At 42.0% G+C, this 27,473-nt stretch overlaps 1 protein-coding gene and 1 long non-coding RNA gene across 5 annotated transcripts in view; one reads left to right on the forward strand and one right to left on the reverse strand.

Moving 5' to 3' along the window:
* Positions 1–27,473, forward strand: part of LOC309657205 — a 131,518-nt gene that overhangs the window by 81,628 nt on the left and 22,417 nt on the right. For all 4 annotated transcript variants that reach the window (XR_014261693.1, XR_014261694.1, XR_014261695.1 and 1 more), the window contains exon 9: positions 1,427–2,506. This is a non-coding gene — a long non-coding RNA (uncharacterized lncRNA). The remainder of the gene's footprint in view (positions 1–1,426; positions 2,507–27,473) is intronic.
* The window catches only part of ABLIM3 (actin binding LIM protein family member 3), a 145,840-nt gene continuing 143,055 nt past the window's right edge, over positions 24,689–27,473 (reverse strand). The window contains exon 23 of the mRNA XM_082454196.1: positions 24,689–26,805. Within this exon, the coding sequence (XP_082310322.1) occupies positions 26,692–26,805 (114 nt within the window). The 3' untranslated portion in view covers positions 24,689–26,691. The remainder of the gene's footprint in view (positions 26,806–27,473) is intronic.

Genomic DNA, 27,473 nt, shown 5'->3' on the forward strand with positions numbered 1-27,473 from the left:
GGGCATAGATGTCCACCTTACTTTTTTGACCTGATTTATCTATACACTTGGCCCTCATTTGCCCTGAGGACTAACCATGGGGGCGACTGCAGGCCTTTGGTGTCTCTGCCCGTGCCCCTGTGCCAGTCACATTGGAGGCCAGGTGAAGAGGCAAGTGGACGCTTGGGTGATAGTGAGACGCCAGCCCTTGTCATCATGGCTTCTGGGTTTTATTTATTGAGAGTCTTGCTCTAGGGCTTATGAATAGCTTGGCAGTGGCCCACAGCTCTGTATGTAAAAGCAGGTATTTATCACTGTGAGATCAAGAGTTTTGGCAACTTGAAGTCTGATGTGGAATGAAGTATTTAAAATTTAATTACACATGGGGCATTAACAGAGTTGGCATAACTCCGCAAACTCAATTCATAATCTCTGTGAATTTTAGCCGTGCTTTGTTACCCTTAAATTACAAGCCCTTCTACTCTACATTTGGCTCTGTTCAGTGGCCAGCTGCAGCTGCTGACACTGTCCACAGCCAGACCCCATGTTTCCACACCAGGTGTCTCGTGAGGACGAGCAGCTCTGGATGCAGGAGAGCTGGCTGCTTGTCTGATCTGCTCAAATGCTCAGTGGGCCTGTTCTGTGGCTGCAAAATGCAACCATTGTATTGGCTTTAAGCTCTAACCTTCTATGATTTCTGTGGCCCCCCCAGGTTGTGTTCTGCTTTATTAACATAGGGTTGCCCTCCAGTGTCCAGAGAGGTCATGTGCACAGGGAAAGGGATCCCTTCTAGAACTTCAGAGAGTCAGACACAAAATGTTGTTATGGCTGTCCAAAAAAAGAAAGATGGTGTATAGCAGCAATTCTCAAGCTTCACTGTGTGTGTGAATCACCTGGGAGTCTTATTAAAATATGGGTTCGGATTGAGTAGGTTGAGAGGGGGACTGAGATTCTACATTCCTCACAAGCTCCCTGGTGACTCCAGTGCTGCTGGTTGGGGACCACACTTTGAGTGGCTAGACTTGGAGCAATTCTCCCCGCTGCTTCTGGTAGGTTAACAACCATAGTGCAAGCCAGACAGTCTCCACGAAGCCGGCATGAATGAGAGGTGTCCTCCCATTCCCTCTGCATGTTCTGGTCTCTGCCTGCCTTCCCACCTCTTATAATGTCACTCTCCCTTCCTTTGCTTTGCCCCAATGTATTTTAGTTCCTCAGGTACATCAAGCTTTTACTCATCTCAGTGCCTTTGCATATGCTGTTCTCTGTGCCCAGAATGCTCCCATCCCCACTTTTCCCTTGGTACTTTGTTGTCATCCTTCAGTAAGGGCATGAAGTGAGTTTCTTTCTGCTCCTCTTTTCTGGTGCCCTATTTGTGTCTCTGTGGCAGTTAACTTTGTGTGCCATCTCTTTTTCTGTTTACTTACTTACGATCTGTTTCCTCTTTTAGACCAGAGCTACACGAGAGCTCACACCTGCCTTGCACACAGTTGTATCCTCAGTGCTCCTGCTTCACAGCAGATGCTCAATAAGTAAATATTTGCTGGGCCTGTGTGTAGCCAGGGAGCAAGGGAACATTCTTTAGTTTACTTTTGCACATTTGAACCACCTGTCTCAAGGGGCTGTGGTGGGGATGATACTTAGAAGAATCATAGAATGAAAGGTCAGGAAAGGAGCTCCTTTTAAGCCACATCTCATCATCAGAGATGTCAAAATGTGAAAAAAGTATATATCTTAGAATGGATGAAATAAAGTAAGTGTAACGTTTCTTAAACAGTTATGTCAAATTAGTTTTTGCAACATTAAATTAAACAAAGAACTTCATAGGACTTTTGGCAATGTGCTTGTGATTCTCTGAGGGGAGGGACAGTGGCTGTGGCTGAGACCCTGTGATTCACTTACCCAGTGGCCATTCCCTGTCTGCCCCGTTTCTCTTCTTTGCCAGTGGGGCACCTGCCTCCAACTATCAAGGCTGAAAATGCCAATTACTCAATTTCCCAACTGTTTTTGCAGCAAGGGCATGAGCCTATTCCGCAGTTCTGCCAGCAGAACCTGCAGAGAAGCCTACTGAGGACTTCTGGGAAGGTTTTTCTGCTTAAAAGAGACACTCAAAGGGAAATTTCTTTCCTGTTTTTCGATGTGATTGTGTGAGGACATGATGCCTGGAGCCACAGCAGGCTCTTGTAAACCTGAGGAGTCACACCTGAGAATGGTGGAGTGGAGCAATGCAAAGAACCTGGGCAAGGATGGAATGAAGAGGTGCCAAGAATCTGGGCTCCCGACAGCATCACTGAGCTGCTGTTTCGACTAGCCCTGCATCTTGGACCTCTCTCTGGTTGTGGAAGATGATATATGTTCTCCTTGTTTAAGCCACTTTTAAGAGGCACTCTTTACTTGCAGCTGAAAGCATCCTGACTGTTAAGAGTGGTTAAACTGGTTTCTTCAGTCAGTGAGGAGGGAATTGGCTCCTGGCTTCACCACAGGAATTATACGTCCTCTTCAAAGCTGCTTCCTCCTCTGTGAGATGCAGGTAAGAAGAATGGCTACCTCTTGGGTTGTTATAGAGGCTTAAACGAGATGATGGGTGGAAAGTCCTCAGCACAGAACTTGGCACATTGTCGGTACTTAATAATGAGGAGCTGTTATTATTATTTTAAAATTGAAGTATAGTTGGTTTACAATTTTGTGTTAGTTTCGGGTATACAGCAAAGTGATTCAGTTACATATATATGTATTATTTTCTATTCAGATTATTTTTCATTATAGGTTATTACAAGATATTGAATATTGTTCCCTGTGTCATACAGTAAATCTTTGTTGCTTATCTATTTTGTATAGAATAGTGTGTGTCTGTTAATCCCAAACTCCTAATTTATCCTTACCCTGACTCCCTTTCTGTTTTGGTAACCATAAACTTGTTTTTTATGTCTGTGAATCTGTTTCTGATTTGCAAACAGATTCATTTGTATTATTTTCTATATTCCATATATAAGTGATATATAATATTTGCTTTCTCTGTCTGACTTCACTTACTGTGATATTCTCTAGGTCCATCCATGTTGCTGCAAATGGGCAATATTTCATTCTTTTTTATAACTGAGTAATATTCCATTGTATATATATATACCACATCTTCTTTATCCATTCATCTGTTGATGGACATTTAAGTTGCTTCCATGTCTTGACTATTGTTAATAGTGCTGCAGTGAACATTGGGGTGCATGTATCTTTTCGAATTAGGAGTTAGGGTTTTGTGTTTTTTGCATGTATGCCCAGAAGTGGGATTGCTGGATCATATGGTAGCTCTATTTTTAATTTTTTTTTTCTATTTTTAGTTTTTTAAGGAACCTTCATATTGTTCTCCATAGTGACTGTACCAATTTACATTCCCACCAACAGCGAAGGAGGGTTCCCTTTTTTCCACACCCTGTCCAACATTTATTATTTACAGACGTTTAAAAAAAATTTTTTTTTTAATTTATTCATTTATTTTGGCCACACCATGTGATATGCAGGATCCTAGTCCCCCGACCAGGGATTGAACCTGCGCCCCCTGCAGTGGAAGTTCAGAGTCCTAACCACTGAACCGCCAGGGAAGTCTGATTTGCAGACTTATTGATGATAGCCATCCTGACCTGTGTAAGGTGATACCTCATCGTGGTTTTTATTTGCATTTTTCTAATAATTAGCAATGTTGAGCATCCTTTCATGTGCCTGTTGGCCGTCTTTATGTCTTCTTTGGAGAAATGTCTATTTAGGTCTTCTGCCTGTCGTTTGAATGAGTTGTTTGTTTTTTTGATATTGAATTGTATGAGCTGTTTGTATATTTTGGAAATTAACCCCTTGTTGGTTGCATCATTTGCAAATATTTTCTCCCATTCCATAAGGTTGTCTTTTTGTTTTGTGGAAAAGCTTTTAAGCTTGATTAGGTCCCATTTGTTTATTTTTGCTTTTATATCTTTTCCTTTGGGTGATTGATCTAAGAAAATATTCTACGATTTATGTCAGAGAATGTATTGCCTGTGTTCTCTTCTAGGAATTTTATGATGTCATGTCTTATATTTAAGTCTTTAAACCATTTTGAGTTTATTTTTGTATATGGCTTGAGGAAGTGTTCTAATTTCATTGATTTACATGAGGCTGTCCAGCTTTCCCAACACCACTTGATGAAGAGACTTTTTCCCATTTTATATTCTTGCCCCCTTTGTCAAAGATTAATTGACTGTAGGTGTGTAGGTTTATTTCTGGGCTCTCTAGTCTGTTCCGTTGATCTGTATGTCTGTTTTTGTACCAATACAACACTGCTTTGATTACGGGAGCTTTGTAGTATTGTCTGAAGTCTGGGAGGGTTATGCCTCCTACTTGTTTTTTGTTTTTTTCCTCAGGATTGCTTTGGCAATTCTGGGTCTTTTATGGTTCCATATAAATTTTGGGATTATTTGTTATGGTTCCATGAAAAATGTCATGGGTAATTTGATAGGGATCACATTAAACCTGTAGTTAGTATTGCCATTTTAACAATATTAATTCTTCCCATCCAAGAGCATGGGATATCTTTCCATCTCTTTGAATCATCTTCAATTTCCTTTAACAGTGTTTTATCTTTTAAAATATATTTTACAACTTTACTGAAGTATAATTAACATATAATTAGCAGCACATATTTAAAATGTACTATTTGATGAATTTTGATATATGAATACACCCATGAAATCATCAACCCCCAAAGTTCCTCCTCCCGCTTTGTAAAGTAATCCTCTCTATTCCCCACTCCCATCCCCAAGCAATCCTGATCTGCTTTTTCTTTAATTGAAGTATAGTTGGTTTACAGTGTTGTGTTAATTTCTGCTACACAGCAAAGTGACTCAGTTATATGGTTTATCCCAGGATATTGGATATAGTTCCCTGTGCTATACAGTAGGACCTTGTTGTTAAACCATTCTGTATGTAATAGTTTGCATCTACTAACCCCAAACTCCCCGTCTATCCCTCCCCTACCTTTCTCCCCGTTGGCAACCACAAATCTGTTCTCTATGTCTGTGAGTCTGTTTCTGTTTTTTACATACGTTCATTTGTGCCATATTTTAGATTCCATATGTAAGTGATATCACGTGGTATTTGCCTTTCTCTTTCTGACTTATTTCACTTAGTATGATAATCTCTGGTTGCATCCATGTTGCTGTAAATGGTATTATTTCATTCTTTTTTATGGCTGAGTAGTATTCCATTGTATATATGTACCACATCTTCTTTATCCATTCACCTGTCAGTGGACATTTAGGTTGTTTCCATGTTTTGGCTGTTGGGAACAGTGCTGCTATGAACATAGGGGTGCATGTATCTTTTTGAATTATATTTTTATCTGGGTATATTCCCAGGAGTGGGATTGCTGGATCATATGGTAATTCTATTTTTAGTTTTCTGAGAAACCTCCATACTGTTTTCCATAGTGGCGGTACCAATTTACATTCCCACCAACACTGTAGGAGAGTTCCCTTTTCTCCACACCCTCTTCAGCATTTATTTGTAGACTTTTTAATGATGGCCATTCTGATCGGTGTGAGGTGGTACCTCATTGTAGTTTTGATTTGCATTTCTCTGATAGTGATGTTGAGCATCTTTTCATGTGCCTATTGGCCATCTGTATGTCTTCTTTGGAAAAATGTCTATTTAGGTCTTCTGCTCACTTAAAAAAAATTAATTAATTAATTTTTGGCTGGGTTGACTCTTCATTGCTGCGCGTGGGCTTTCTCTAGTTGCGGAGAGTGGGGGCTACTCTTCGTTGTGGTGTGCGGGCTTCTCACTGCGGTGGCTTCTCTTGTTGCTGAGCACAGGCTCTAGGCGCGCAGGCTTCAGTAGTTGTGGCATGAGGGCTCAGTAGTTGTGGCTTGCCGGCTCTAGAGCGCAGGCTCAGTAGTTCTGGCGCACGGGCTTAGTTGCTCCACAGCATGTGGGATCTTCCCGGACCAGGGCTCCAACCTGTGTCCCCTGCATGAGCAGGTGGATTCTTAACCACTGCGCCACCAGGGAAGCCCTTTCTGCCCATTTTTTGATTGGGTTGTTTTGTTTGTGTTTTTGTTGAGTTGTATGAGCTGTTTGTATATTTTGAAGATTAAGCCCTTGTCAGCCACATCATTTGCAAATATTTTCTCCCATTCCATAGCTTGTCTTTTTGTTTTGTTTCTGGTTTCCTTTGCTGTGCAAAAGCTTGTAAGTTTGATTAGGTCCCATTTGTTTATTTTTGTTTCTGTTTCTATTGCCTTGGGAGACAGACCTAAGAAAACATAGGTATGATTTATGTCAGAGAATGTTTTGCCTGTGCTCTCTTCTAGGAATTTTATGGTGTCATGTCTTATGTTTTAAGTCTTTAAGCCATTTTGAGTTTATTTTTGTGCATGGTGTGAGGCTGTGTTCTAACTTCATTGATTTACATGCAGCTGTCCAACTTTCCTAGCACCACTTGCTGAAGAGACTTTTTCCCATTTTATATTCTTGCCTCCTTTGTCGAAGATTAATTGACCATAGGTGTGTGGGTTTATTTCTGGGCTCTCTAGTCTGTTCCATTGATCCGTATGTCTGTTTTTGTGCCAGTACCACACTGTTTCGATTACAGGAACTTTGTAGTATTGTCTAAAGTCTGGGAGGGTTATGCCTTCTGCTTTTTTTCTTCCCTCAGGATTGCTTTCACAATTATGGGTCTTATATGGTTCCATATAAATTTCAGGGTTGTTATAGTTCTGTGAAAAATGTCATGAGTAATTTGATACAGATCACATTAAATCTGTAGATTGCTTTGGACAGTATTGCCATTTTAACAATACTAATTCTTCTAATCCAAGAGCATGGCATGTCTTTCCATTTCTTTGAGTCATCTTTAATTTCCTTTATTAATGTTTTATAGTTCTCAGTGTATAAGTCTTTCACCTCCTTGGTCAGGTTTATTCCTGGGTACTTTCTTTGGTGTGATTTTAAAAGATATGGGTTTTTGGTTTTTTTTTACATTCCCTTTCTGATATTTCATTGTTAGTGTAAAGAAATGCAGCCCATTTCTGAGTGTTAATCTTGTATTCTGATACTTTGCTTAATTCATTTATCAGTTCTAGTAGTTTTTGTGTGGAGTCTTTAGGATTTTTTATATATAGTATCATATCATCTGCATATAGTGACAATTTTACCTTTTTCCTTCCAATTTGGATACATTTTATTTCTTTTTTTTGTCTGATTGCTGTTGCTAGGACTTCCAACACTGTGTCGAATAGAAGTGGTGAGAGTGGGCATCCTTATCTTGATCCAGAATTTAGCTTTTCACCATTGAGTGTTATGTTGGCTGTGGGTTTGTCATAAATGGCTTTTATTATGTCAAGATATGTTCCCTCTATACCCACTTTGCTAAGAGTTTTTATCATGAATGGATGCTGCATTTTATCAAATGCTTTCTCTGCATCTATTGAGAAGATCATGTGGTTTTTGTTTTTTCTTTTGTTAATGTGGTGTATCACAGTGGTTGAACCATCCTTGTGAACTTGGGATGAAACCCACTTGGTTGTGGTGTATGATCTTTTTTATGTGTTGTTGGAGTTGGTTTGCTAATATTTTGTTGAGAATTTTTGCATCTACATTCATCAAAGATATTGGCCTGTAATTTTCTTTTTTGGTGATATCTTTGTCTGGTTTTGATATCAGGGTGATGGTGGCTTCATAGGATGTCTTTGGGAGTGTTCCCTCCTCTTCAATCTTTCGGAAGGATTTGAGAAGGATGGGTATAAAGTTCTTTGTATGTTTGGTAGAATTTGCCTGTGAAGCCATCTGTTCCTGGACTTTTGTTTGTAGGGAGTTTTTTGTTTTTTTTAAATTTTATTACACATTCTATTTCACTTCTAGTGATTGGTTTGTTCAAATTATCTATTTCTTGATTCAATTTTGGTGGACTGTATGTTTCTAGAATGTTGTCCATTTCTTCTAGGTTGTCAAATTTGTTGGCATATAATTGTTCATATTATAGTATTCTTTTATGGTTTTTTGCACTTATGTGGTATTGAGATTTCTCCTTTTTCATTTCTTATTTTGTTTATTTGGGTTCTCTTTTCTTCTTGGTGAGCCTGACCAGAGGTTTGTCAATTTTGTTTACCCTTTCAAGGAACCAGCTCTTGGTTTTATTGACTTTTTTTCTATTTTTTAAATGTCTATTTTATTTATTTCCTCTCTGAGCTTTATTATGTCCTTCCTTCTGCTGACTTTAGTTTTTGTTTGTCCTTCTTTTTCTAATTCTTTTAGGAGGTAGGTTAGGTTGTTTATTCGAGACTTTTCTTGTTTTTTGAGGAAGGCCTGTATCACTATGAACTTCCCTCTAAGATCTGCTCTTGCTGAATCCCATAAATTTTGTATGGCTGTGTTTTCATTGTAATTTGTCTCAAGGTATTTTTTATTTTCCTTTGTGATTTCCTTGTCGACCCATTGGTTTTTTAGTAGCATGTTGTTTAGTCTCCATGTAATCTTCTTTTTTTTTTTCTCATTTCTTTTCCTGTGGTTGATTTCTACTTTCATGCCGTTGTGGTCAGAGAATATGCTTGAAATAATTTCTGTACTCTTGAATTTGTTGAGGTTTGTTTTGTGCCCTAGTATGTGGTCATTCCTAGAGAATCTTCCATGTGTACTTGAAAAGAATGTGTATTCTGGGTTTTTTTGGATGTAATATCCTGAAAATATAAATTAAGTCTAACTGTTCCATTGCATCATTTAGGACCTCTGTTGCCTTATTGATTTTCTGTCTGGAAAATCTGTCCATTGATGTGAGTAAGGTGATAAAGTCTCCTACTATTATTGTATTCCCATCAATTTCTCCCTTTATGTCTGTTAGTATTTGTTTTATGTATTTGGGTGCTCCTATATTGGGTGCATATACATTGATGAGTGTAAAATCCTCTTCTTTTTTTTTTTTTTTAAAAGAAATTCACGTTCTTTTATTTATTTATTTATTTATTTATGACTGTGTTGAGTCTTCGTTTCTGTGCGAGGGCTTTCTCTAGTTGCGGCAAGTGGGGACCACTCTTCATCGCGGTGCGCAGGCCTCTCACCATCGCGGCCTCTCTTGTTGCGGAGCACAGGCTCCAGACGCGCAGGCTCAGTAATTGTGGCTCACGGGCCCAGTTGCTCCGTGGCATGTGGGATCTTCCCAGACCAGGGCTCGAACCCGTGTCCCCTGCATTGGCAGGCAGATTCTCAACCACTGCGCCACCAGGGAAGCCCCCTCTTCTTTTATTGAGTGTTTTATCATTGTATAGTGTCCTTCTTTGTCTTCCTTTATGGCCTTTGTTTTAAAGTTTATTTTGTCTGGTATGAGTATTGCGACTTTTGCTTTCTTGTCATTTCCGCTTGCCTGAAATATATTTTTCCATTCCCTCACTTTCAATCTATGTGTATCCTTTGCTGTAAAGTGGGTCTCTTGTAGGCAGCATATTGTAGGCTCTTGTTTTTTAATCCAGTCTGCCACTCTATGTCTTTTGATTGGAGCATTTAGTCCATTGACATTTAAGGTAATTATTGATAAATATGTATTTATTGCCATTTTAAACCTTGTTTTCCAGTTGATTCTATGTTTCTTCTTGTTCCTTTCTTTTTCTTTTTGTGGTTTGATGATTTCTTTTATCTTATGCTTGTGTTCTCTTCTTTTTGGTTTTTGTGGATCTACTGTTTGTGTTTGATTTGTGGTTACTCTGTTTTTCAAGTATGTTAACCCTTTCCTATATCTGCTTGCTTTAGACTGATAGTCATATAGGCTCAAACACATTCTAAAAAAAAGATTTCCTCTTTTACATCTTCATGTTTATCCTTTTGCTGTTCCTGTGTTTATCATCACTTTCCAAATAGGTTTTTTTTTTTCTTTTTGATCTGTATACTGGCTTATTTAAGTGATTTACTTTCCAACTGTAATTTTCTCTTTCCTATGTCTTCTTGCTTCTTTTCTATTTAGAGAAGACCTTTCAGTATTTCTTTTAGGAGAGGTTTAGTATTGCTGTATTCTTTTAGTTTTTGCTTGTCTGAGAAATTATTTATCTCTCCTCCTATTTTATTTTTTAAAGATTTTTTTTAAAATAAATTTATTTATTTATTTATGGGTGTGTTGGGTCTTCGTTGCTGCGCGCGGGCTTTCTCTAGTTGCGGCGAGCGGGGGCTACTCTTCGTTGCGGTGCGTGGGCTTCTCATTGCAGTGGCTTCTTTTGTTGCGGAGCACGGGCTTTAGGCGCGTGGGCTTCAGTACTTGTGGCACACGGGCTCAGTAGTTGTGGCTCGCAGGCTCTAGAGCTCAGGCTCAGTAGTTGTGGCACACGGGCTTAGTTGCTCCGCAGCATGTGGGATCTTTCCGGACCAGGGCTCGAACCTGTGTCCCCCGCATTGGCAGGTGGATTCTTAACCACTGCGCCACCAGGGAAGCCCTAAAGATTTTTTTGATGTGGACCATTTTTAAAGTCTTTATTGAATTTGTTAGAGTATTGCTACTGTTTTTTGTTTCGGTTTTATGGCCATGAGGCTTGTGGGATCTTAGCTCCCTGACCAGGCATCGAACCTGCACCCCCTGCATTGGAAGGTGAAGTCTTAACCACTGGACCCCTAGGGAAGTCTGTCTCCTTCTATTATTTTTTCTAAATTAATTAATTAATTAATTTTGGCTACGTTGGGTCTTTGTTGCTGCGCGTGGGCTTTCTCTAGTTGCGGCCAGTGGGGGCTACTCTTCGTTGCAATGTGCAGGCTTCTCACCGCGGTGGCTTCTCTTGCTGCAGAGCATGGGCTCTAGGCATGCAGGCTTCAATAGCTGTGGCACGCGGGCTCAGTAGTTGTGGCACATGGGCTTAGTTGCTCCACAGCACGTGGGATCTTCCCGGACCAGGTCTCAAACGCGTGTCCCCTGCATTGGCAGGTGGATTCTTAACCACTGCGCCACCAGGGAAGTCCCTCCTCCTATTTTAAATGATAATCTTGCTGGGTAGAATATTCTAGGTTGCAGAATTTTCCCTTTCAAGACTTTGAATAATATTTTGCCACTCCCTTCTGGCCTGCATTGTTTCTGTAGAGAAATCAGCCTTATTGGGGTTCCCTTGTAATTAACTCTTTGTTTTTTTCTTGCTGCCTTTAGAATCCTCTCTTTAACTTTTGCCATTTTTATTATAATATTTCTTGGTGTAGGTCTGCTTGGGTTCATCTTGTTTGGGACCCTCTGTGCTTCTTGTATCTGGATATCTATTTCCTTCTTTAGGTTTGGGAAGTTTTCAGCCATAATTTCTTCACATACATTTTCAATCCCCTTTTCTCTTTCATCTCCTTCTGGAATCCCTATTATGTGTGGATTGGCACACTTTGGTAGTGCAGACCCATATGTCTACGCTACGGTAGTGTGGTCTACACTACTATGCTAGACCCATAGGTCTCTTATATTGCTTTCTTTCTTGTTTCATTTGGCTTTCTGTCTGCTGTTCTGGTTGGGTAATTTCTATTATTCTCTCTTCCAGATCACTTTTTCTTTCTTCTCCATTATTCATTCTGCTGTACATTACCTTTAGCTCAGCTTTCGTCTTGGCAAATGAATTTTCTAATTTTTCTTGGCTGCTCCTCATAGTTTCTAGTTCCTTTTTACAGTAATCTGTATTTCTGTCAATTGCCTGTCTTAATTCCTGCAGTATTTTCATTACCTCCTTTTTTTTTTAAACAAATTTTTTAAAAATTAATTAATTGATTAATTTAGTTTTGGCTGCACTGGGTCTTTGTTGCTGCACCTGGGCTTTCTCTGGTTGTGGCGAGTGGGGGCTACTCTTCGTTGTGGTGCGCGGGCTTCTCATTGCAGTGGCTTCTCTTGTTGCGGAGCATGGGTTCTAGGCGTGTGGGCTCAGTAGTTGTGGCACACGGGCTTAGTTGCTGCATGGCATGTGGGATCTTCCCAGACCAGGGCTCGAACCCATGTCCCCTGCATTGGCAGGCGGATTCTTAACCATTGCACCACCAGGGAAGTGCCATTACCTCCTTTTTGAATTTGGTGTCTATTAGATTGATGAGGTCTGTTTCATTGTTTCTTCCTTCAGGGGAAATCTCTTGGTCTTTTAACTGGGAGTGGTTTCTCTGCTTCTTCATTTTACTTATATTTCTCTTACTCTGTGAGTTTAGGAGAAACAGTTATCTATTATAGTCTTAGAGGGCTATTTATATGTGGGAGCGTCCCTGTGTAGTTTGTGTGGGTTTAATAATTTTTTGGCATGAGGGCTGCTTTCATTTGGATGCTTGCCATCTCTTTCCTCAGTGTGTGCTGGCCGTTATCCCCTTGATAGGGGGTGTGTAGGTACGTGGTCTATATGTGCTCCCAGGAAGGCGGGGGCAGTGATTGGCACCTGGTTGTGGGACTCTCATTGGCAGTGGCCAAAAAGCACTCCCAAGAAGTTGGGTGCAGTGATTGGCGCCTGCTCATAGGACTCTCGGCGGCAGCAGTGGCCCATGCCCACCTTTGGAGCCTGAGATGGCAGTGGTGCCTCCTGCCTGCCCCCAGAGCTCGTGTAGGTGGTGCCCTGTTGCCTGAGAGTGTGTGTGCAGAGAAGAAAGCTCCTATGGTGGTCCTGCCCCTCTCCTTGCCTGCCCCCCAACAATGGTGCCTTGCCTTTCTGGTGGGCCCAGGCTTTTTCCTGTACACCCTCTGTTATGGTGTACAACATCCCAGCCCTTTCAGGGGGCTCCTCCTTGCAGCCAGTCCCAGTCTTCTCCCCAGGTCTGATGTCCAAAGCCCAAGCCTCAGCACCCAAACCCCTCCCGCACCAGCAGACCAGCATCTCAAGCTGGGGAGTGCAGGGCGGTGGCACTGACTGTCTGTGCATGTCTCTCTCTGCTTTGCCCTCTGTATACTGGTTGCTGCACTCTCCTCCGAGGCTCCGAAGCTCCACCCTGTCCCTGCTGATCTCCCCACCAGCGAGGGGGCTTCCCAGCGTGCCAAGACCTTTACTCTTTCACAGCTCCCTCCCAGTGGCACAGGTCCCATCCGTATTCCTTTCTCTCTCTCTTTTTTTTTTTTTTTGTGCTATCCAGTTACATGGAGATTTTTTTTCCCTTTTGGAAGTCTGAGGTCTTCTGACAGCATTCAGTAGATGTTCTGTGAGAATTGTTCCACATTTATTTTGGACGTATTTATGGGAGGAGGGGAGCTCCATGTCCTACTCCTTAGATCTTGATCCGATCTCCTAACAAAGTTTTATAGTTCTTAGGGTCTAGGTCTTTCATCTCTTTGGCTAGGTTTTTTCCTAGGTTTTTTTTTTTTTTTTTTTGAAGCAATTTTAAACAGGATTGTTTTTTTACTCTCTTTTTCTATTTTATTGTTAGTGAAAAGAAATGCAACAGATTTCTGTATGTTAATCTTGTATCCTGCTACTTTGCTGAATTCATTTATGCTAATACTTTTTGTGTGGAGGGTTTTCTATATAGAGTATCATATCATTTGCATATAATGACAGTTCTACCTTTTCCCTTCCAATCTGTATACCTTTTATTTCTTTTTCTTGTCTGATTGCTGTCGCTAGGAACTCCAATACTATGTTGAATAGAAGTGGTGAGAGTGGGCATCCTGTCTTGATCCAGAATTTAGCAGGAAGGCTTTCAGCTTTTCACCATTGAGTATTATGTTGGCTGTGGGTTTGTCATAAATAGCTTTTATTATGTTGAGATAAGTTCCCTCTGTACCCACTCTGGTTAGTTATTTATTTATTTTTTTATCATGAATGGATGCTGAATTTTGTCAAATGCTTTTTCTGCATCTTTTGAGATGATCATGTGGTTTTTGTCTTTTCTTTTGTTAATGTGGTGTATCACATTGATTGACTTGCATATGTTGAACCATCCTTGTGACCCTGAATGAATTCAACTTGATCATGGTGTATGATCCTTTTCATATATTGTTGGATTAGGTTTGCTAATGCTTTGTTGAGGATTTCCACATCTATATTCTCAAAAATATTGGTCTGTAATTTTTGTATAGTGTCCTTGGTTTTGGTATCAGGGTGATGGTGGCTTCATAGAATTACTTGGGGAGTGTTCCCTCCTCTTCAGTCTTCTGAAATATTTTGAGAAGGCTACGTATAACTTCTTTGATGTTTGTAGATGATTGTAGAATTCCCCAGTGAAGCCATCCAGCCCTGGACTTTTGTTTGTAGGGAATTTTTAAATTATAGGTTCTATTCCACTTTTAGTGATCGGTCTCTTCAAATTATCTGTTTCTTCTTCACTCAGTTTTGGAAGGCTGTATGTTTCTGGAAACTTGTCCATTTCTTCTAGGTTGTCCAATTTGTTGGCATATAACTGTCATAGCATTTTCTTAAAATTTTTTCCTGCAGTATGGGTTGTTATTTCTCCTCTGTCATTTCTTATTTTGCTTATTTGGGTCCTCTTTATCTTCTTCTTGGTGAGCCTGGCTAGAGATTTGTCAATTTTGTTTATCCTTTCAAAAAACCAGCTCTTGGGACTTACCTGGTGGCGCAGTGGTTGGGAATCCGCCTGCTAATGCAGGGGACGCGGGTTTGAGCCCTGGCCTGGGGGGATCCTACATGCTGTGGAGCAACTGGGCCCTTGTGCCACAACTGCTGAGCCTGTGCTCTGGAGCCCGTGAGCCACAACTACTGAGCCCGTGTGCTGCAACTGCTGAAGCCTGTGCGCCTAGAGCCCGTGCTCTGCAAGCCCCTGCTTGCCGCAACTAGAGAGAGCCCGTGCGCAACAACAAAGACCCAACGCAGCCAATAAATTAATAAATAAATAAATTTTAAAAAAACAAAAAAACCCCCAGCTCTTGGTTTATTGATCTTTTCTATTTTTTTGATCTCTATTTTATTTACTTCCTCTCTGATATTTTTTATTTCCTTTCTTCTGCTGAATTTGGATTTTGTTTGTTCTTCTTTTTCTAATTCTTTTAGGTGGTAGGTTAGGTTGTTTATTTAAGGTTTTTCTTGTTTCTTAGGGAAGACCTGTATTGCTATGAACTTCGCTCTTAGAACTGCTTTTGCTACATCCCATAGATTGTGTATGGTTGTTTTTTCATTATCATTTCTCGTGAGGTATTTTCTGGTTTCCTCTTTGATTTCATCATTGACTCATTGGTTTTTTTAGTAGCATATTGGTTAGTCTCCATGTGATAGTTTTTTTCCATTTTCCTTTCTGTGGTTGATTTCTAGTTTCATACTGTGGTCAGAAAAGATGCTTGAAATAATTTCTATCCTATTAAATTGTTGTGGCTTGTTTTGTGTCTTAGTATGTGGTCTGTCCTAGAGACTGTTCCATGCATGCTTCAGAAGAATGTGCATTCTGGTTTTTTTTTTTGGATGTAGTGTCCTACAGATATCAATTAAATCCAGCTGGTGTTGTGTCATTTAGTATCTCTGTTGCCATATTGATTTTCTGCCTGGAAGATCTGTCCATTGATCTTGTTAAAGTCTCCTACTATTATTGTATTCCTGTCAGCTTCTCCCTTTATATCTCTTAGTATTTGTTTTGTATATTTAGGTGCTCCTATATTAGGTGCATATATTTTAACGAGTGTAATGTCCTCCTCCTGTATTGATCCCTTTATCATTATATAATGTCTTTCTTTGTCTTTCATTATGGACTTTGTTTTCAAGTTTATTTTGTCTGATATGAGTATTACTACCCCAGCTTTCTTCTCATTTCGTTTGTGAAATATCTTTTCTATCCCCTCACTTTCAATCTGTGTACGTCTTCTGCCCTAAAGTGAGTCTCTTGTGGGCAGCATATTGTAGGTTATTGTTTTTTTTATCCAATCTGCCACTGTATGTTTTTTGATTGGAGCATTTAGTCCATTGACATTTAAAGTAATTGTTTTATTTATTTTTTAACATCTTTATTGGAGTATAATTGCTTTACAATGGTGTATTAGTTTCTGCTTTATAACAAAGTGAATCAGCTATACATATACATATATCCCCATATCTCCTCCCTCTTGCGTCTCCCTCCCACCCTCCCTATCCCACCCCTCTAGGTGGTCACAAAGCACTGAGCTGATCTCCCTGTGCTATGTGGCTGCTTCCCACTAGCTATCTATTTTACATTTGGTAGTGTATATATATCCATGCCACTCTCTCACTTCGTCCCAGCTTACCTTTCCCCCTCCCTGTGTCCTCAGGTCCATTCTCTACGTCTGCATCTTTATTCCTGTCCTGCCCCTAGGTTCTTCATAACCATTTTTTTTGATTCCATATGTATGTGTTAGCATATGGTATTTGTTTTTCTCTTTCTGACTTACTTCACTCTGTATGACAGACTCTAGGTCCATCCACCTCACTACAAATAACTCAATTTCGTTTCATTTTGATGGCTGAGTAATATTCCATTGTATATATGTGCCACATCTTCTTTATCCATTCATCTGTTGATGGACACTTAGGTTGCTTCCATGTCCTGGCTATTGTAAATAGTGCTGCATTGAACATTGTGGTACATGACTCTTTTTGAATTATGGTTTTCTCAGGGTATATGCCCAGTAGTGGGATTGCTGGGTCGTATGGTAGTTCTATTTTTAGTTTTTTAAGGAACCTCCATACTGTTCTCCATAGTGGCTGTATCAATTTACATTCCCACCAACAGTGCAAGAGGGTTCCCTTTTCTCCACATCCTCTCCAGCATATATTGTTTGTAGATTTTTTGATGATGGCCATTCTGACTGGTGTGAGGTGATACCTCACTGTAGTTTTGATTGGCATTTCTCTAATGACTAGTGATGTTGAGCATTCTTTCATGTGTTTGTTGGCAATCTGTATGTCTTCTTTGGAGAAATGTCTATTTAGGTCTTCTGCCCATTTTTGGATTGGGTTGTTTGTTTTTTTGATATTGAGCTGCATGAGCTGCTTGTAAATTTTGGAGATCAATCCTGTGTCAGTTGCTTCATTTGCAAATATTTTCTCCCATTCTGAGGGTTGTCTTTTTGTCTTCTTTATGGTTTCCTTTGCTGGGCAAAAGCTTTGAAGTTTCATTAGGTCCCATTTGTTTATTTTTGCTTTTATTTCCATTTCTCTAGGAGGTGGATCAAAAAGGATCCTGCTGTGATTTATGTCATAGAGTGTTCTGCCTATGTTTTCCTCTAAGAATTTTAGAGTGTCTGGCCTTACATTTAGGTCTTTAATCCATTTTGAGTTTATTTTTGTGTATGGTGTTAGGGAGTGTTCTACTTTCATTCTTTTACATGTAGCTGTCCAGTTTTCCCAGCACCACTTATTGAAGGGGCTGTTTTTTCTCCATTGTATATTCTTGCCTCCTTTATCAAAAATAAGGTGACCATATGTGCTTGGGTTTATCTCTGGGCTTTCTATCCTGTTCCCTTGATCTATGTTTCTGTTTTTGTGCCGGTACCATACTGTCTTGATTACTGTAGCTTTGTAGTATAGCCTGAAGTCTGGGAGCCTGATTCCTTCAGCTGCGTTTTTCTTTCTCAAGATTGCTTTGGCTATTCGGGGTCTTTTGTGTTTCCATACAAATTGTGAAATTTTTTGTTCTAGTTCTGTGAAAAATGCCAGTGGTGGTTTGATAGGGATTGCATTGAATCTGTAGATTACTTTGGGTAGTATAGTCCATTTCACAATGTTGATTTTTCCAATCCAAGAACATGGTATATGTCTCCATCTGTTTGTATCATCTTTAATTTCTTTCATCAGTGTCTTATAGTTTTCTGCATACAGGTCTTTTGTCTCCTTAGGTAGGTTTATTCCTAAGTATTTTATTCTTTGTGTTGCAATGGTAAATGGGAGTGTTTCCTTAATTTCTCTTTCAGATTTTTCATCATTAGTGTATAGGAATGCAAGAGATTTCTGTGCATTAATTTTGTATCCTGCTACTTTACCAAATTCATTGATTAGCTCTAGTCGTTTTCTGGTAGTGTCTTTAGGATTCTCTGTGTATAGTATCATGTCATCTGCAAACAGTGACAGCTTTACTTCTTCTTTTCTGACTTGGATTCCTTTTATTTCTTTTTGTTCTCTGATTGCTGTGGCTAAAACTTCCAAACTATGTTGAATATTAGTGGTGAGAGTGAGCAACCTTGTCTTGTTCCTGATCTTAGTGGATTTTACAGGGAATGCTTTCAGGTTTTCACCATTGAGAATGGTGTTGGCTGTGGGTTTGTCATATATGGCCTTTATTATGTTGAGGTAAGTTCGCTCTATGCCTACTTTCTGGAGGGTTTTTATCATAAATGGGTGTTGAATTTTGTCGAAAGCTTTTTCTGCATCTATTGAGATGATCATATGGTTTTTATCCTTCAATTTGTTAATATGGTGTATCACATTGATTGATTTGCGTATATTGAAGAATCCTTGCATTCCTGGGATAAGGCCCACTTGATCATGGTGTATGATCCTTTTAATGTGCTGTTGGATTCTGTTCGCTAGTATTTTGTTGAGGATTTTTGCCTCTTTGTTCATCAGTGATATTGGCCTGTAGTTTTCTTTCTTTGTGACATCTTTGTCTAGTTTTGGTATCAGGGTGGTGGTAGCCTTGTAGAATGAGTTTGGGAGTGTTCCTCCCTCTGCTATATTTTGGAAGAGTTTGAGAAGGATAGGTGTTGGCTCTTCTCTAAATGTTTGATAGAATTCGCCTGTGAAGCCATCTGGTCCTGGGCATTTGTTTGTTGGAAGGTTTTTAATCAGTCTCAATTTCAGTGCTTGTGATTGGTCTGTTTATATTTTCTATTTCTTCCTGTTTCAGTCTCGGAAGGTTGTGCTTTTCTAAGAATGTGTCCATTTCTTCCAGATTGTCCATTTTATTGGCATATAGTTGCTTGTAGTAATCTCTCATGATCCTTTGTATTTCTGCAGTGTCAGTTGTTACTTCTCCTTTTTCATTTCTAATTCTGTTGATTTGAGTCTTCTCCCTTTTTTTCTTGATGAGTCTGGCTAATGGTTTATCAATTTTGTTTATCTTCTCAAAGAACCAGCTTTTAGTTTTATTGATCTTTGCTATTGTTTCCTTCATTTCTTTTTCATTTATTTCTGATCTGATCTTTATGATTTTTTTCCTTCTGCTAACCTTGGGGTTTTTTTGTCTTCTTTCTCTAATTGCTTTAGGTGTAAGGTTAGGTTGTTTATTTGAGATATTTCTTGTTTCTTGAGGTAGGATTGTAGTGGTATAAACTTCCGTCTTAGAACTTCTTTTGCTGCATCCCATAGATTTTGGGTCGTCGTGTTTTCATTGTCATTTGTCTCTAGGTATTTTTTGATTTCCTCTTTGATTTCTTCAGTGATCTCTTGGTTATTAAGTAGTGTATTGTTTAGCCTCCATGTGTTTGTATTTTTTACAGATTTTTTCCTGTAATTGATACCTAGTCTGATAGCGTTGTGGTCAGAAAAGATACTTGATACGATTTGAATATTCTTAAATTTACCAAGGCTTCTTTGTGACCCAAGATATGATCTATCCTGGAGAATGTTCCATGAGCACTTGAGAAGAAAGTGTATTCTGTTGTTTTGGGATGGAATGTCCTATAAATATCAATTAAGCCCATCTTCTTTAATGTATCATTTAAAGCTTGTGTTTCCTTGTTTATTTTCATTTTGGATGATCTGTCCATTGGTGAAAGTGGGGTGTGAAGTCCCCTACTATGATTGTGTTACTGTCGATTACCCCTTTTATGGCTGTTAGCATTTGCCTTATGTGTTGAGGTGCTCCTGTGTTGGGTGCATAAATATTTACAATTGTTATATCTTCTTCTTGGATTGATCCCTTGATCATTATGTAGTGTCCTTCTTCGTCTCTTGTAATAGTCTTTATTTTAAAGTCTATTTTGTCTGATATGAGAATTTAAAGTAATTATTGATAAGTTTGTGTTTACCGCCATTTTAAACCTTGTTTTCCAGTTGATTTGGTAATTCTTTGTTCCTTTCTCCTTTTTTGTTTTTCCTTTTGTGGTTTGATGGTTTTCTTTTGTATTATGCTTGAGTTCCTTTTGTTTTGGTTTTTGTGAATCTACTGTATGTTTTGGACTTGTGGTTACTCTGGTTTTCAAGTATGTTAACCCATACCTATATCTACTTGCTTTAGACTAATAGTCATATAAGTTCAAACACATTCTAAAAGTTCTACCTCAGACTTCCCTTGTGGCGCAGTGGTTAAGAATCCGCCTGCCAATGCAGGGGACAGGGGTTTGATCCCTGGTCTGGGAAGATCCCACATGCTGTGGAGCAACTAAGCCCATGCGCCGCAGCTACCGAGCCTGTGCGCTAGAGCCTGCGAGCCACACTACTGAGCCTCCATGCCACAAATACTTACCGATCTTTTGTTGTTAGTGTATATAGGAGTGCAAGAGATTTCTGTGTATTAATTTTGTATCCTGCAACTTGACTGAATTCATTGATGAGCTACTCTAGTAGTTTTCTGGTAGCATCTTTAGGGTTTTCTATGTATAGTATCATGTCATCTGGAAACAGTGATAGTTTTACTTCTTTTCCAATTTGGATTCATTTTATTTCTTTTTCTTCTCTGATTGCTGTGACTAGGACTGCCAAAACCATGTTGAATAGAAGTGGCAAGAGTGGACATCCTTGTCTTGTTCCTGATCTTAGAGGAAATGCTTTTGGTTTTTCACTGTTGAGGATGATGTTAGCTGTGGGTTTATCATATATGGCCTTTATTATGGTGAGGTAGGTTCCCTCTGTGACCACTTTCTGGAGAGTTTTTAATCATAAATGGGTGTTGGATTTTGTCAAAAGCTTTTTCTGCATCTTTTGAGATGATCATATATTTTTAAAAATATTTATTTATTTATTTTATTCATTTTTGGCTGCGTCAGGTCTTAGTTGCGGCACGTGGGATCTTCATTGCAGCATGCGAGATCTTTCGTTGCCACGCATGGGCTCTTCATTGAGGCGCTTGGGCTTCTCTCTAGTTGTGGCGTGTGATTTTTCTGTTCTCTAGTTGTGGCGCATGGGTTCCAGAGCACGTGGCTCTGCAGTTTGTGGCACGCAGGCTCTCTAGTTGAGGCACGCAGGCTCTCTAGTTGAGGCGCACAAGCTCAGTAGTTGTGGCACGCAGGCTTAGTTGCCCTGCGGCATGTGGGATCCTAGTTCCCCACCCAGGGATCGAACCCTTGTCCCCTGCATCATAAGGTGGATTCTTTACCAGTGGACCAGCAGGGAAGTCCCCCATATGGTTTTTTAAAAAAATATTTATTTATTTATTTATTTATTTATTTATTTATTTTTTTGGGGCCGTGTCAGGTCTTAGTTGCGGCACACAGGATCTTCATTGTAGCATGTGGAATCTTTCGTTGCGGTGTGCGGGCTTCTCTCTAGTTGTGGCACGTGGGCTCTAGAGTGCGTGGGCTCAGTAGTTGCAGCACGTCGGCTCTCTAGTTGTGGCGCTTGGGCTCTAGAGTGTGCAGGCTAGTTGCCCTGAAGCACGTGGGATCTTAGTTCCCCAACCAGGGATCAAACCCATGTCCCTTGCATTGGAAGGCAGATTCTTAACCACTGGACCACCAGGGAAGTCCTGATCATATGGTTTTAAATTCTTCAGTTTGTTAATGTGGTGATCACACTGATTGATTTGCATATATTGAAGAATCTTTGCATGCCTGGGACATATCCCAGTTGATCATGGTGTATGATCCTTTTAACGTATTGTTGGATTCGGTTTGCTAGTATTGTATCAAGGATTTTTGCGTCTATGTTCATCAGTGATATTGGCCTGTGATTTTCTTTTTTTGTAGTATCTTTGTCTTATTCATTGATTTTAGCTTGATTTTTATCTTGGCAATTCAGTTGTCTAGTTTTTTTTTTTTTTAATTAATTAATTTAATTTATTTTTGGCTGTGTTGGGTCTTCGTTTCTGTGCAAGGGCTTTCTCTAGTTGCAGCGAGCGGGGGCCACTCTTCATTGCGGTGCACGGGCCTCTCACTATCGCGGCCTCTCCTGTTGCGGAGCACAGGCTCCAGACGTGCAGGCTCAGTAGTTGTGGCTCACGGGCCTAGTTGCTCAGCGGCATGTGGGATCTTCCCAGACCAGGGCTCGAACCCGTGTCCCCTGCATTGGCAGGCAGATTCTCAACCACTGCGCCACCAGGGAAGCCCCAGTTGTCTAGTTTTGATTGGTTCCTCTTCATAGTTTGTAGTTCCTTGTTACAGTGATCTGCATTTCTGTCGATAATCTTTCTTAATTCCTTTAGCATTTTTATTACCTCCTTTTTGAACTTGGTGTCTAGCAGACTAGAGAGGTCTGTTTTACTGTTTGTTCTTTCAGGGGATTTCTGTTGCTCTTTCAGTTGGAGTAGCTCCTCTCTTTTTCATTTTACTTAAATTTCTCTGTTTGTATGAATTTAGGAGAAACACTTATCTACTGTGGTCTTGAAGGGCTGTTTTTTGTTTTTGGTTTTGGGTTTCTTTGGCCACACTCTGTGGCATGTGGGATCTTAGTTCCCCCAACCAGGGATTGAACCCACACCCCCTGCAGTGGAAGCACAGAGTCTTGACCACTGGACTGCCAGGGAAGTCCCACTGAAGGGCTGTTTTTAATGTATGAGTGTCCCTGTGTAGACTGTGTGAATCCAGTATTTTTGGTATGGATGACGGCCATGTCTTTCCTCAGAGTGGAAATTATCCCCTTGATGGGGGTGTGATTGGTGTTGTGGTAACCAGAGTCTGCACTGGAAGTTGGGCGGGACCTCCTCTTTCCCCTGTGGCTGTCACAGCCCTGTCAGGGGCGGGGTCTGCTCCCCAGTTGTTGAAGTAGAAGCCCTGAGGGTTGGGTTTAGTAAGGCTGCATTGCCCTTAAGTGTGTGCTCTGTCCCCAAGGAGGTGAGTGCTGAAGCAAGTGAGGCCTGTGTGGTCACAGAGAACCTCTGCACCACCTGTGCAGGCATCCCCGCTTTTGCCCAGAAGCAGCCCAAGGTTATGTCCCTTTCTCCGTAGTGTTTGTCCGAGACCTAGTGTCAGGCAGGCATTGGGGGCTGTGGCACTGTGGCTGCAGGAATCAAGGTGGTTGTGCTGCCACTTGGCACCTGGGGTGCCTCTATGATAGGGCTCTCCCAGGGCTTGTCTGCCCCAGATATGACTCCAAGCTGTGGTGTGAAGTAGGCAGGACTGGAGTGTTCCTGCTGGGAAAGGAACCACTGCATACTCCTCCCAAGGGGCTGTCGCAGGGGATGTGTGATTCTGTGATGGCTGTGCCACCTGGTGTGCGTACCAACATGGTCCATTGATGCTGGACCCGTTCTTGAACCCGCCCCCGCTATGGGAGCCCTGATAATTGGCTCTGATGTCAGCCCCACTCCTGTCATGTGTGGACTCACAAAGTCCACCACCACTGGAGCTGCGTCCCTCCGTGAGCACGCTGACAGTGGGGCTCTTATGGTAGACCCATGCCCTGCCCTGTGCACGCTGATGTTGGGGCTCCTATGGTGGACTGTGCCCCTGAGGCGTGCGGTAACAGTGGTGGCCCAGACCACACTCCAGGCCCTTCTGGTTATCTCTGCACAGCTAGATTGAGTCCTCTCCCAGGGTCCCTCTCCTGAAGGCCAAGTTTCAGTGCCTAGCTGTTGTGCCTACTAGCAGGCCCGCCTTGATCGCATTTTGGGTTGAGAAGTGTGACGACGTGGCAGCCGTCAAGTGCTGGTCTCTTTCTGCCCTGATTGTTAGCAGGCCAGCACACACACTCCTCATGAGCAGAGACCGGGCCCCTTCAGCTCCCTATCTGCCCCGGCGGACCTCCCAGCTGGCAAAGGGGTTCCCAGGGCGAGCGAACCTCTCTTCTTTCATAACTCCCTCCCAGGGGTGCTGGTCCCTTCCTGATGCCTTATTTTTCTTTTTGTCCTACCTGGTTACATGGGGATCTTACTTGCAGCTTTGGTTGTATAAGATATCTTCTGCTAGTTTTCAGTCGGCTTTCTGTGATAATTGTTCCACATTTAGATGTATTTTTTTTTTATTTTTTTTTTATTTTTATTTTTGGCTGTGCTGGGTCTTTCGGTTCGCGCGAGGGCTTTCTCTAGTTGCGGCAAGTGGGGGCCACTCTTCATCGCGGTGCGGGGACTGCTCTTCATCGCGGTGCGCGGGCCTTTCACTATCGCGGCCCCTCCTGTTGCGGGGCACAGGCTCCAGACGCGCAGGCTCAGTAGCTGTGGCTCACGGGCCCAGCCGCTCCGCGGCATGTGGGATCTTCCCAGACCAGGGCTCGAACCCGTGTCCCCTGCATTAGCAGGCAGATTCTCAACCACTGCGCCACCAGGGAAGCCCCTAGATGTATTTTTGATGTGTGTGTGGGGGGAGGTGAGTTCCATGTCCTTCTACTCTTGATCTCCCTCCTCTTGTGTTTGTCAAATAACTGCAACACTGAATCAGATGAGGTCAAATGCAGAGGCTGGGTGGTTTACTGACCATGAGTACTCTGACACTCAGCATGCTTCCCCACCTCCAGGTTCACTACCTCTTGGAAGTCGCCAGCTCACCTGGGTCTTATTATTATTCTCTGATCATAAAACCTTATTTGTTACTGGAACATCCTCTTCCATCCTGCAGGACCCTGTGTTCTGCAGGAAACAATTTGGATAATGCTTACCTGGTCAAACTTTATTACAGAAGGAGAAACTGAGGCCAAGGGAGGGCTTCTCTCTGACACTTTTATTTTGAAAAATGTGCATGGTTCAGTCTCTCCCCACGTCACTCATCTCCACTCACACTAGAAACAACAGAAGGACACGAGTCTGGGTTGAAATTATGTGCATTTATGGGAAAAAAATATCCAACAATAACAAAAGCCCTTCAATCTCGCCAAGTTCTCAACCAGTGATAATGAGGCAGTTTCAATGATTGTGTCTGGCTGGGGACATTTCCAAAGGGGTCAGGACAGTTGAAAGACATTGGCCAAAAAGAAAAGACGCAGAGAGGGCTGACATTTTAAGTGAGAGCATATTAGACCTCCCTTACGGCCCCTCATCCTATCACCCTTTCAAGTTACAGTCTCCTCCCAGTTTACAAAGATCCTTCCTGAACTTCGCTCAAATGCAGTCTCTTCCAGAAAGCTTTCCTTGGTCTGCACCAGCTGCATATGCCTTCTTAGTAACATCACATTTTCTCATGCTGTCTCCTATCACTTTCTGTCTCACATCCATCATGTTTGAGTACCTGCCTTACGGTACCCATTGTTAGTAGGCATGCCCCTGAGGTCGGGCCCCATGTTGCTCATCCCAGTATTTCCGTCTCCCTCCCCCATTTAGTGCTCAGTATACAGCAGGTGCTCAGTATACAGCAGGTGCTCAGTGAGGGTTTGTTGAGTTGAAGTCAGTTCTACATTTGCCACCACACATAACCTCTTGAGAGTGATAACTGTCATCTCCACTTCTTCATCCTTCCTCCACGACCTCAGTGGTCTGACTCCAGCCATCTCCAGGAAGGAACAGACCCCACCAGACATCACCAACTCGTGGTTGCAGGTTTGGGGTGGGGAGAAGGTTAAGCTTTCACCCCTGTTCCAGAAGCCAAGGAGGCAGGAAAGGCAGCCACTGGGGAAATCAGTATGACCATGAGTGGTGTTGGCCAATGCTCCATTTTGGAATCTCATAAGTAGTCATTCTTCAAAAGTTTCCCCCGTGAACCATGGCCAACTTTGCAATGCAAGCTGAGGACTGGTGGGGGTCTGGTTGGGTTGCTCTGCCAGCCCAGGGACCAGAAGACATAGGCCAGGAAACTTTCTATAGGACATGGCCTATATTACCTTTGGCAGGGGTGTTAGAGGTTGTCTGTCTAGTTGTTCGGTTGGAGCTGTGGTGGGAACATTAGCCCTGTGGTGAGTTGTCAGGCACATAGATTGTAGTAAGGCTGAAAAATACAGGCTGCAATAATGGGCCTCTCCTCCAAAGGGGGAAGGGTCAGGAGGTTCTGGGAGCAATGAGGGAGGGTCCCAAGAGGTCCTGCAGCTCCAATGCTAACGGGTGCCCTGCTCTGTCTCCTGCTTCCAGCTCCTGCTCCCTCCCTCTGGTTCTCCACATAGGGGCCAGGCAGGGGGCCATTGGAAGTAATAGTGCAGGGAAGGGAAGTGCTTTTTCTTTTCCTACCATGAGGCGTAGATTTGGACTAGAGAGAGGTGAGGATCAAGGATAGAAGGAGGATTGAAGAGGAGGGGAGAGGCCACGGCCCTATCCACTTGTTTACTTCTGTAACGAGTAGACATGAAACCCACATTTCTAGCTGCATCACCCCCAGACAGCATTGAGGTCCTAGTGGGGGTGATGAGAAAATTCTTCAGGGCTCTCAAAGGTGCTCAGTGACTTGGGGAGAATGCTGTGGATCCTCCCATGAGAGGGCCCCTCTGGGGCCAATAAGGTGTGAAAACTGCAGCATCCTCCCTGGAGACTGGGGAAAAGAGCCGAGAAGCAGAGAGAAGAGAGACTCCTTCAGGCACCTCCTTTAGCAAAGAGAGTTGGACCTTAGGGGACTCAAGTCAGGAGAGATGTTTCAGTATAAAAAGGCTTCCCAGTAAAAGGATGGGAGTCCCCACGAATCCCTTCCCAAATCCCATTGCACTTAGAAAAGAGAAAGGAAGGAGCATAAAAATATCTTGAAGATGTGGGCTTGCCTGACGATACAGAAAAGCAAGTCTCATGGCAGGCAGTGTGTCCCATTACACAAGAGAGGATTATACCGAGCTTCAGTATAGAGATTTTACATATATCTTTATATAAATGCATATATATTTATAGAGCTTCTGCCTAGAACAGCCGGGCTTGCTTCTTCAGTTCATTCCTCTTCCAGAGGGCCAGCCGGTCAAATTCGGAGATGGTCATGCCGAAGACTTGGTAGAACTCTTCCTGGGACAGGTGGCGCTGCAAGGAGGTGGGAGGAGACAGAGGGAACAGCTTGAGGATGTGAGGTGCAGGCTGGGGCAGGTGGAGGCAGGAGTGGTTCCTGTACGTTTCCTCTGGGTACACTGTGCCTGGCACAGTTGTCTGACCCATGGAAGGTGTGTGATGAATATCTGTTGAATGGATCAGTGTGTGAGTGGATGTTTCCTGGGAGGGACCTCTGTAGCTGGTCTGGCTGGAGAGGCCTCCCCCGCCCAGGACTCAGGTGGGACTTCTGCTTCACCTAAGTGCCTCTCGATGCATCCCAGTTGACCTCCCCTTTCTGCAGTCCCTGCTCCATGCATTGTGTCCAGGAGTGTGTATGGATTAATGTTATCGCCCTTTGCTTTGGAAGAAAAAGGAGGCATGCCCAAGATTTTAGGGCATATTTCCTCTTACTAATTAGTTTACAAATGATCTGGAAGGTTGTTCCTTAGGCCAGTCAATGAACAAAAGTTACTGTCCAGATTTCTCCACCCCCCCCCCCGCCCCGAAATGTCCTTTCATCTCTTTCTTATTTGAAAACAAGTACGCCATATAATGAAACATTGTTCTGTGTGCCTTGGCAGGTTTTTAAACCCCTTTCTGCCTGCCCTCTCTCCTGCCCCTTCCCATCAGCCTTGAAAGTTGATACATTATCCTAAGCTTTT

This window comes from Balaenoptera physalus (assembly GCF_965194825.1).
Source record: "Balaenoptera physalus genome assembly, chromosome: 3".
NCBI classification, from domain to species: Eukaryota; Metazoa; Chordata; class Mammalia; order Artiodactyla; family Balaenopteridae; genus Balaenoptera; species Balaenoptera physalus.